The 11,145-nt window shown below is 46.3% G+C and overlaps 1 protein-coding gene and 1 pseudogene across 4 annotated transcripts; both read right to left on the reverse strand.

Annotated features, from left to right (window-relative positions):
• Positions 1 to 326: 326 nt before the first annotated feature.
• Positions 327 to 8,510, reverse strand: LOC125543935 (putative disease resistance protein RGA3). 3 transcript variants are annotated; one of them, XM_087535869.1, is made up of 6 exons: positions 8,329 to 8,510; positions 6,035 to 8,239; positions 4,860 to 5,923; positions 2,294 to 4,412; positions 1,054 to 2,040; positions 327 to 935 (listed from the first exon to the last, which is right to left on the reverse strand). In XM_087535869.1, the coding sequence occupies exons 3-6, from the start codon at positions 5,910 to 5,912 to the stop codon at positions 838 to 840; spliced, it is 4,257 nt and encodes a 1,418-aa protein (XP_087391995.1). In that variant the 5' UTR covers positions 5,913 to 5,923; positions 6,035 to 8,239; positions 8,329 to 8,510; the 3' UTR covers positions 327 to 837. The 3 variants fall into 3 exon arrangements, with proteins under 3 accessions (XP_087391995.1, XP_048563404.2, XP_087391997.1); XM_048707447.2 differs by having other exon boundaries at positions 6,009 to 8,239; XM_087535871.1 differs by having other exon boundaries at positions 6,035 to 8,510.
• Positions 8,511 to 8,657: 147 nt separating this feature from the next.
• Positions 8,658 to 10,676, reverse strand: LOC125521753 (uncharacterized; annotated as a pseudogene). Its single transcript, XR_015611077.1, has 5 exons — positions 10,262 to 10,676; positions 9,962 to 10,179; positions 9,714 to 9,842; positions 9,105 to 9,236; positions 8,658 to 9,008 (listed from the first exon to the last, which is right to left on the reverse strand). The product of XR_015611077.1 is annotated as an uncharacterized LOC125521753 (transcript).
• Between the last annotated feature and the right edge of the window lie 469 nt (positions 10,677 to 11,145).

An 11,145-nucleotide genomic window follows, 5' to 3' on the forward strand; every position in this document is an offset into this window, starting at 1 on the left:
ATTATGATGCCAGTTCTCATCCAAGGCCCTAAGCAACCCGGCAACGACATTGATGTGTACCTAAGGCCATTAGTTGAAGAAATTTTACAGCTGTGGAATGGAAACGGTGTACGTACGTGGGATGAGCACAAACAGGAGGAATTTAACAACAAGGTAGATTTAAACTAGATCATGAGACTTGAGCTTGGTTTATTAAGGAGTGTATCATCAAGGTACAAAGTAGCAGTGTAGAGCTATCTGCTAATAACTTCATTATCCAATTCAGTCAATCAGCTTATTAGCTTTCTTCCGAATGAGTTAACAGTGACAACATCAGCGACATAATGGGAGGGACAGCCAACACATCAATTACCAACTGCTACAATCGACTGAATGAATCTTGCCCATACACGACTCCCTCACTACCTCGTTATGTTCACAAAAAATACCCACCTCAGGTTACATTACTACTAGGAGTAGTTGTTTTCTGAATCGCAAAAAATACCCACCTCAGGTTACAATTGACTGAATGAATCTTGCCAACGCTATTTTAGCCTTGGGCTCCATCCCCAGGGCCTGCTCTTGAGCAGTCTGACAATGAACCAAGCTGAGGAGTAGGATACTACCAGTGGCCGGCCAGTCTCCCTTCATTTCCTTTCAGCCTTGTATCGAGGTTTCCCATTGTCACTAAGTACAGACATACTACTAGCTAGTGGCGCAGAGATGCTAATTAACCACCCAATACAGTACATGCAGAGTAGGAACTAAGAAGAGGACTGCGACTTGTCCCCCTGCCCTCGCATCGAGAAATAAAGAACCGATCCAATGGAGAGGGCAATTCGATATGGTCTCACCTTCCTAGCTAGCGCGTGCTTCTTCCTTGTTTCCATCTCCTGAACCTGCAGATGCAACTGCTGCTACTTCTGCTTGTTCCTCCTCTGCAGCCATTGTGTGAACTGAAGTCCAAACAGATGAAATTAACATGGAATCAATAGGAGGAAACAAATAAACCAAATATAAATAGCACACTAACAGTTGTCTCGATTTAACACACTAAGAGTTGTGTTCTTTTACCTTCAGATCCGATCAAGTTCTGGGACAGTGCATCCCTCACCCTGACAGCATCCTCCTCTGCTACATTCCACACTTTCTCGACGTAAATGTCCTCCTGACCGCTCGGCAGGCTTGCACCCTCGTCCTCTTCCAAGTCTATCACTATGTTATGCAACATGCAGCACGCACCGACTGTCCAGTGCATCTCAAGTTCATTATCTGGATGCCACCCTTTTCCCTGCAGGCACTTCCACGTGTCTTTTAACCTTGCCAACGTCCTCGGCGCGACGGCTGTAGCTGCAGAGTGTCTCCTGTTAAACTCGACTTTGGATTCTGAGAGTGGGAGACCATTTTCTAACTGGTAAGGTGTGAGGAGCCATGGACGAAGAGGGTATCCTGCATCACCAATGATGTATTCCCCAACCTCCGAGCCATCTGATAACTTCACCTTACCGCCATTCAACCAAGCATATTTCTCAATGGAACCCAAGAGATCACCATCCAACCAAAGCTCCGTGATCCTCATATCTGGATCAACAACGGCTTGCACTAGCACAGCGTCATTCTCCTCATGGTTAGGGTTTTGTGATCCAAACGTGATGTGAGCTGTATGAACAACACCACAACAGTTTGGCAGGCCGTGCATCTTGTAGAACTTGTGCTTGATCTTCTCCATTTTAGTGGAGCCAGGCCAGCTGCAGTGGTGCATTGCTCTGTCCCACATAGCCTCAACAAACACCTGAGTTACCAGCGAGACAGTTGACTCATTCACACCAAGAGAGGATCCAGCGATAACCGGCGACTCACCAGAGTTCAATATCCTCAGAGCGACAGCTACTCTGTCTTGCAAAGACAACACTCTCCCATCGACAAAGGTGGGCTCCCTTGTCATCATATCTTCCAAAAATGAGATCCTCACCAAGCCGCAGACGTAACTGAAGGTACTTCTTCTCATTTTGTACAGAGAGTCAAATCCTTGTGCATCCACAATAGAAGATGATAAGGTTTCTGCATGGAAAGAAAAACACAAAACTGGTTACATGATACTCTAGATATGTTAAACTCAGGAAAACCTAGAAGAACAAGTAAGAAGACGAATACTCAGCAACATGCACTAGGAAGGTACAGAATATATCCGGTCATCATGCAGTATATATGGATGAAAAGCAGGAGATAAAATCAAAAGATTTTATAAACTGGCAAAATCAGAGTGGTCAAACAAATTAAGACAAAACTTGTACGTATGTTTGATTTTATGTACCTTCAAATACGGTAGAGCTGCTGATATTTGAATCCAACTTGCAGTTGTCTCCTCTCGTGTACAAAACGTACCATTTTCTTTGGTTGTCTCCATCACGTGCATATGCCTTGACATGCTCCACTTGGCTGAACTTGTCCCACTCGGTGCCAGATTGTCCCGCTGCTATCGCAGAGAGCAACCATAGCCTGCAGAATAACTGCAGATGCCTTGCCTTTATGTCTCGCATGTATTCTGGGAGTTCTTCCATGGTGTAATCCTCCAAGCCCAGACTCTCGAGAGAAGCGATACGCTCCAACACCTTCAACTTTGGCCACTTGGCGATGGCAAGCTTCTGCAGATTGGGGAGACTGGTGATCCTCTCCAGGTCGGGGCAATCAATCACTGTAAGATCAACAACAGAAGGAAAGCTCTCAATGTAGCTGAGCTGCTTGACATGTTGTAGACCTAATATTTTCAAAGAGCTTGCATTGGAGGCAAGGCCTAGAGGAAAATGCCTCAGTTTGCAATCACAGAGCACAAGCTCCTCCAAATGGGGCATCGCTTGTACTTGCTCCTCCCACTCCCACTCCTCCCATACCACCATGTCGAACAACTTCGATACATTTAACCTTGGAAATGAAGCTGCTGCCGCCTGCAAAAATCCAGTCCCAACATGTTTGATGCATGGAGCACGACAGACCTGTAGAACCTGTAGACTGGGGAGCTGGCACAACCCATTAGGAAGTTGTGTGCAACAAGCCAGATCATAAAACAATATAGTCTTCAAGTTGTTGAGGGGCACCATTGATGTGGACATCATCCAGCTCAGGAGTTGCCGGCCAAAATACCCACTGATATGAAGATCTTCTACACCAGGTGGAGGGCAGAGCTTATCAAGAACCTTCTCAATTCGTTGCTGCTCTTCCTCAGAGACACCTTCCTTCTCTTTGACCAACCCATCATCTCCCAGTTTACTGGTGCAGTACATGATTAGACTGATAAGATGCATCTTCTCGCCGAGCCTAGCATTAGCAGCAAACAAGGCAGCAGATACATTCTCCAATTGAACTAATTCAAGAAACCTGAGTTGGGAAAGAGGCCCCAACTCGTCCAAACTGCACCAATCACCAACCATGTGGGCTCGAAACTTATCTAGTATCCTCATATTTGTCAGACCACTAAACCCTCTAGGTACCATACTTGCTTGGGGAAGTGAAAGTAACCTCAGTTGGCCAAGCTTCACAATGCTGTCAGGAAGATTCACCAATTTTGTACATCCACCAAGGTCAAGGAATTGTAATAGTTTCATCTTGCCAATGTTTTCTGGAAGTACAGATATACCAGCATTTACTAGTGTTAGATATCTCAGGTGCTTGAGCAGATGCAACGATTCAAGCAGCACAGCCATATCTGCAGATTCTATATGCAGAGTCCGCAAACTAGAAAAATTAACCAATGAATCACCAGGCATCATCTTAATCTGGATAGTTGAGATCAATGTTCTCACTGATTGTTGTGCCTGTAGAGATTTCCAATCAAGTTCACCTGATTGTGATTGGTCAGTTTCTATGGACAACCGCAGAAAGTTTTGTGAACTAAGTTCAGCAAGAATATCATTATCTCCATCTTTAGCCATGAGTGCTTCATCTTTAGTCATATACTGAGCAAATGAGCGCACAACATCATGCATGCTGCAAACCCATAGATTAGCATACGATTTATCAGGCTCTATGAGGTTCCTAGATACCAAATCCTTGTAGTATTTTTTTCCCAATTCTTCTAAATCATTAGAATTTCCGTGAATAAATCCTTCACTAATCCACATTGCAACAACTTCATCTATAGTAAAATTTCTACTTTTAGGGAGAAGAGAGTAGTACAGAAAGCATTGCTTCAGGTAAGAAGGCATATATTCATAGCTTATGTATACTGTGTGGTCGAGCTCATCGGGCATTTTAGTTGTTGACCATTTAGAATCATCCAAAACCTGCTGCCAGTCACGCCGGAGCCCCCCTCTTTCACGCAAGAGTCCTCCCATTACTTTAACAGCAAGTGGTAAACAACCACATTTCTGTATAATTTTCAGTCCGATATCCATTAGCGTATTGATGTGGTCTTCATCTATCTCACTTGAGCGTACCTGCGAACATATCATGGAAGGGACCGATAAAGTTAATTAACTATGTACCAAGATCCTCTAAGGCGCTCAGTTTTACCTCTTAAGAAGACTAGTTGATGTATCTATCCATTTGTCAAGGTGTGATTGACTATGTAAATACTCAAAGTACAGAAAGTACATGTCAAAGAGAAATGGTATTAATGTATTTACTTATCTTTCTCCTACATACCAAAGATTTGTGCAATGGCTTTCAAATATAACATACATACTTTATGCCTAGCCCTACAAAATTACTGACAACTTCTTACCTCCAAGAGGCAATAGTACATACATGTCTCTGAATTACACGTAATTAATGGCTCATTTTAATTTGGCAGCATCCTAACATTTCTCTTAATTAACTACATAGTACTGATAATAAGTAGATGGAGATAATGAAAGATATTTAGCATTTAATTAAGTACAGACCTGCTTCTTGAGCAATGACCAAGCGTCATCGGGTGCTAATGTGTCGACGTGGTGGTAGGGCTGTATAGCTGTCACCCCTTGGGCAACGCGTCCTTCTCTAGTTGTGATGAGGACACGGCTGCCTGAAGCAGCAGCATTGGCAAAGGGTATTTTTAGCACACCCTCCCAAGCTCCTTTGTCCCACACATCATCCATTACCAGGAAGGTCTTGTGGTCCTTCAAGGCCTGCATTAGGGCTCGGTGAAGCGCGTCCTTTGCATTTCCAGCTAGTTGGGCGTTTCCATCGGCACCGATGATGGTTCTTTTAAGCAACTCAACCTCACTGAAGTTTTGGTTGACGCTCAACCATATCTTTTTGATGAACCCGCCCTGGATTGCCTCGTCATTGAAGACCTTCTGGGCGAGAGTGGTCTTGCCAACCCCGCCGACACCTACGATGGCGAACACCATGATGTCATCATTGACCTCCTTTCCCTTTCGCATAATCAGAGCCACTAGTGCTTTTGTATCTTCTTCAATCTTGTCTCCAACCACAGCTGACCGGTCAAAGTCCCCTACCGTCTCCCGGCTAGGATTACCCTGACAAGAGGCATGGGCATTGCTGCTATGACAATCCTCATAGGACCCAAGATTGATGAAGTTGAAAGCAGCGCTGCGCTGCTTGATGTTATCAAGCCTCTGGTTGAGCGCCTTGATGCGGGTGCCGATCTCACGAGCGTGGAAGAGGTTCCGCAAGCAGAAGAGCAAGGGATTGCAACACCCTGCTTCTACAGAGGATGGCCCACGCTTCTCCATGGCCTTGAGCTGGCAGAGGTCGAGGATGTCAGCAGCTTCGTACATGGTGCGCTTGAGCTGACCCACCCAGACTTTGACAGTCTCGTCGGTGATGTTCCTCTTATCTGCGTCGGCGAGGAAGTTCTTGAGGTCCAGGAGCTTGTCGCCCAACTTGTTGATCTCTCTGGAGACGCCCAACATCGTTCCGAGCTCATCCTGTACCACCTGCTTGAGGTAGTCCCCGATGTAGGATGCAAAAGCATCCAACACCATCGCCATTGGTCAACTTGCTGTGATTACAATTAGAGGAAATTAAAGTGAGTTTTAAGTAGTAGACAGAGACAAGCAAATAAATCTTGAACACTAACTAACTACCTCAAGGACAGCACAACCTCACCAACCTTTGAGAATGATGGGATGCACTGCACGGCACAGCAGTCGGTGGTGACAAATATCAGCGGACGGCAGCGGCGACCGGGGCGATGGCGGTGCTGGGGAAGAGCTGGAGCCTGGAGGGATTGGGATTTGGGAAGTAATGCCACCGGGTACTCGTTGGCAGCCGGAGGTGGGTAAAGCATTAGGTGGAGAGAAGCAAGCAAAGCAAAGCATCCCATTCCCATCGATGGAGCAAGCAAAGCAAAGCAAAGCAGCTTCTTTTCCTTTTCCATGGAGGAGTAGATTATTTGACAAAGCAAAGCAGCTGAACTGAAGAGGGTATCGAATTGGATTGGACTTAACTTTTCCTTGATGCCAATATATGCTTTTTCCTCGTGTGCACGCCAAATGACAGCGGCACTACGGCCACCCTCTCTGCTTACTAGACTGGCCAGTGGCCGGCGGCGGCGCCTCCTTCATATTTTACTCCGGTCGCCGGGATAAAGAGACGAAAATTAAACTCGATCGAATTACCTCACCAACCTTTGAGATGGACGGGATGTCCTCCTGCTCCTTCAGATCAGGAGGACATTCAACTCAATCATGTTGTGCACCAGGTAAGTGAAAATAAAAAAGCAGGACAGCAGTGCACATTGTCAAAAGTGAACGATCTGGTGTTGGAGAGCAAATCTGCTTAACAAGTTTTTAACTCTGTCTTATCACCATATTCTCTAAGATCACACATTTCTAGTGTGAGTGGATGCAGCTCATTGCCATGACCCCACCATCACATCTAGTCATTATCTACACTTTTGACGACTTCGTTGTGACAGCGGCAAACAGCTGCGCTTGCCCGAGCTAATTAGTTAATCACATAAGGGCAACTCCAACGCCGACCCGCAAATTTCCTCCCGCATCCGTCCATGGACAGGGAGGTCAGTCCGCGGACATGGATGCAGGAGGCGGCCATCCAACGCTGCCCGCATATAGTTAATTACACAGCAGCAGTTAAGATGATATGGGGGCAAAAGTTGGCAGCTGGAGCAAAGCATCCCATTCCCACTCCCACTCCCACCAGCGAAGCAAAGCAAAGCATATCTCACTCCCAACAGTGGAGAGAAGCAAAGCAAAGCATCTCCTGTGTGGGAGAAGCAAGCCAAGCATCCCATTCATACTTCCACCGACGAAGACAAGCAAAGGAAAGCACCATGTTCTGGGATGAGGTGGTGGTTGGGACAGCGAAACTGAGAATCTTATGGCCCATGGAACGTTATGTGGGGTTTGTGCCACTCTTTGCCTAGCATATATATGGGAGGGCCGGACCGGAGCAATTCAGTTTACGAGTTAAATGATGAAAACCGAGCGTACCACCTAACACCGAAATGCTGTCAAATAGAAACAGAGGCAGTCATAAATTTAACCGCCACAGATCTATAGTCCAGTGAATACCGACCATTTAAGCCGCAAAGGAGGCCTCCACTCTTGTCGCAGACACTGCAAGGCAGCACATCGTTCAATCTTTTTTTTAACCAGTCTCAAGTTAACTTGTGCAATAAAATTTACCCTACACTTGCCTTCTGAAGAGTCGCTTATTCCAGTCTCAACAAGGACCAGACCCACCAAAACACAACCATGTACGTACAGGCATTAATGTTCAGGGTTATGTATGCAGGTTTTTGAGCACTTCTGTTGATTATTTAGAGTAAAAAAGGGTACCCCCACCCAGAAAATTTAAACATATTCTGCTACACAGAACCATGAGCTACCCATTTAGCTACAAGGTTGCAGGAACAGACCATCCAGCATATTATGCGCGCGCGTCAAGATACTCGGGTGGTATACGTAACTTGGGTTTAGTACCCAGGTACAGTTTAAAAGCATATCAGATCAGGCATACAATCATTCACCTGGGTTTAACTTATCAAGGTTTTTCTTACCACACTGCTACCAGCTAGGTCTATCAGCTTAATTGCTTTCTAAATAAGTGCACAGTATTGATTATCATTGATATCAGTGGCATATCACAAAAACTACGTTTTTATTTCGAGGATGAAAGAATGAACTTTGACATGCTAGATGCAAGGAACTTGGGAATCACGACACAACGAATCGTGCTAATAGTAATAATTACCGCAGTGAGACTTAATGTGTAACAGGAAAAATGATACCAGATTATGCAGTGAGGATGGTCTGATCTACTAGCTCTGCTTTGTGTTCCTTATCTTCATCCTCTAAGCCAGTCGGAAGATGGAATCAACATGAGAACATTCGTAAAACTACGAATTGACTGAGAACAAATTAAACACTTGGCCAAATTTACCTGCAGCTTCAGGTCCCAACAATCTGCAGGCTAACAAGTGCTTCGATGGTATATCCCTCACCCTGACACCGTTCACATCTTCTAACTGGCGCACCCTGCTCCTCCCTGTCAATCACTTTGCATGCAACATGCAGTACACCTTGATCATTTGAACTGAACAAACACTCTAGATGTACTGTCTTCTCTGTTCTTCTCCAAATAGCAACAGCAGACACATTATGATGATATATCCAGAAACACGCTTAACACTAACAGCTGCTACAACACCAGTCATAAACACTGTAACTGAAGGATGTATTGTCATCTCTGTTCTCCATGCAGCAACACTGTTAGTTGTTTTCTCCACCGCATAAAAGCTTGCTGCCAATAATATAAATTACACAACACTTGTCTTTCACATACATAAGGTTATTTTCGATAGGCTTACATGGAGAGATATATGTGCAAAGTTCTCTATACTCTGTAGTCCATACATAACATCAACAGCAAACCACTTCAAAAACGGCTCCAAGCTTTTAACCCAAGACCGCACCGCGCCGGGTGCACATGAAACAAAAATTCACTCTCTATATGACCTTAATCTCCTTAAGCCAAGATGTGTGGAGTGGGCATGGATCTGGCTTCCCTTGCGCGAGGGCCTTTTCAGTGAGCGAGTAGAACCAACCGTTCCTCCACTTGAACTGTTATGTCGCAATGCTTACGTGTTACTAATTTTAAAGACAATGTAGTACAAGTGCAGGTTCCATCGCATAGATTGGGGAGGTAGGAGGACTTGCCTCTTTCACGGCGGTCGGGAAGTGTGCCACGGCTCTGGAGTAGGCACATAGCCTTTCTTCCATGCCCTCATCGAAAGAAAGCCCCCACTCTGCAGCCGCAGCTGATGCCAATTCAGCTATGAGGTTGGATACCTGCGAAAGGTAAAAAAAAAACGCAAATGGATCTTGTTGGAAGAATGAGTGTCTGTTGCTCTAGGGACAGATGTCGTTAAGCTCAATCCTGGAGTATTATCAAGAAATTGATGAGGTTAGGTAAAGACATGGATCCCGTGTAGTCCTTTTTCCCTGGAAAGTTAACAGAGACAGTTCCAAACAGCAACTAAACAATGCTTTGTTGAATAAAACATCTTGTTATTATTGTAATGGAAGTGAAGGGCAAAAAAACTACTATATTATTGCACAACAATTTGATGACATACTCTTCTACTTCCTCAGTCTCAAAATAAGTGTCTTAAGCTTAGTATGACTTTGTACTAAGGTTAGTACAAAGTTAAGACACTTATTTTTGGGACGGAGGGAGTATTATTTTGGGGCCTATGAACTAAGGGAACGAAATAGCTCGGGTCTCAAACAGATGTAAGGCATTCATGAAGTAGGAGAGGAAATTACCTCGGACCGGTGCTCTTTCTCGACCGCGCCAACCGTGGCCCCCGGATGCCGAGCTCCGACGAGCATGAAGGCTGAAATCCAAATGAGCTTCTCTAGCATTTGCTTCTCGAAGGCGTCCTTGTCAAGCACCTGAGAAATCTCACAGACGAGCATTGTATTTTTCAGACATTGGTCAGGAGTATGAGTAGTACTAAGCCAGAAAGTTTGGGACATTTTAAGCTGAAATCCAATGGAAGCTAACTATGGACCTTGCAGGTGAGGCCTCCGTTTTGGAGCCTGGCGGCGACGGCGGGGGCCCAGTTGCCAAAGGCGGCAGTGAGGCCCTCCGGGTTGGCGTCGGTGATACCGTCGACAGGGGGCTCGCCGAGCTTGGAGACCGCGAAGTAGGCGAGCACCTGGTTGGCGCCGGCGAGTCCCTTGCTCTCCAGCCACGGCTCCAGCATCCCGTTCTGGAAGAAGACCAGGTCTGGTAGCCGCTCCATCATCAGCTCAGCAATTTAGATGGTAGAGATGGCTAGTGCCTAGTGCTAATGATTGAAAGAAGGCACCTTTCCAACGGGATTTGGGGGTGGCGTCCAGCACGCCGTCGAGGTCGTCGTTGCGGGTGCAGACCAGGATGGGCCCGGCCGGCGCGGCGGGCGGCAGCGCCTCGCCGCGGCGGAGCAGGAGGTCCCCGCCGGAGGAGGGGCCCATGGAGAGCAGCGCCTGGCCGACCCTGCCGCCGGCTGCACCGCCGTGGCCATCACCGCTGCTGAAATCCTGGAGGCGGACGCCCTGCTGCCCATGTAGGAGGAGGGGGAGAGGTGGTGGCGGCGGATTGTCGGCGTGACGGCGGCGGGGACGGAGAGAAAGACGGCGGCTTTGAGGCCCATCAGCTCCGTTCCGGCGGACTGGTCGGGTCGACTGGACGAGGATGAGGTGGGCCACGCGGCGCACGACAATACCTGATGGGCCTCCTCTTTTTTTTTTAGGGAAAGCCTTCATGGCGCACTTTATTGCGAATTATATAACGATACATCATTCATTACATCTGAAATAATAAAATCAGGGGGATCATCGTCCCAAAAAACAGTAGAATCTGTAACAAAAGCATGTCTTGCTAAATTGTGCGCCACATAATTTGCTTCCCGGTTGCAATGATGCATCGATATTGATCCAATCCTAGAGGCAATTTGAAAGCAATCTGCTAGTACTGCTGCATACGGAGACCAAACTTGGATTGTACCATTAAAAGATTCAACGAGTTCCATTGAATCTGATTCTACAGTAACAGGCACACACTGAAGACCCTCGATTAGAGCTAATCCTCTCTGAAGAGCTGTTGCTTCTGACATCGCTGCATTAAACATATTATATAAAGGCCAACAAGCACCAGCAATTGCCTCACCTCTGTCATTCCTCAAGACAGCACCTGCACCACCAGTACCATTTT

This window comes from Triticum urartu, chromosome 7A (assembly GCF_056163025.1).
Source record: "Triticum urartu cultivar PI428250 chromosome 7A, HENAU_Tu73, whole genome shotgun sequence".
Classification (NCBI taxonomy): Eukaryota; Viridiplantae; Streptophyta; class Magnoliopsida; order Poales; family Poaceae; genus Triticum; species Triticum urartu.

Bases quoted from the DNA above. Each gene is read 5' to 3' on its own strand.
- LOC125543935 (XM_087535869.1), bottom strand. From the start codon at position 5,912: ATGGCGATGGTGTTGGATGCTTTTGCATCCTACATCGGGGACTACCTC. The intron at 4,413-4,859 runs GTCTGTACTTAA...ATATGTTCGCAG, and splicing joins GGTCATTGCTCAAGAAGCAG to GTACGCTCAAGTGAGATAGA. The intron at 936-1,053 runs GTAAAAGAACAC...TTTGGACTTCAG, and splicing joins GAACTTGATCGGATCTGAAG to TTCACACAATGGCTGCAGAG.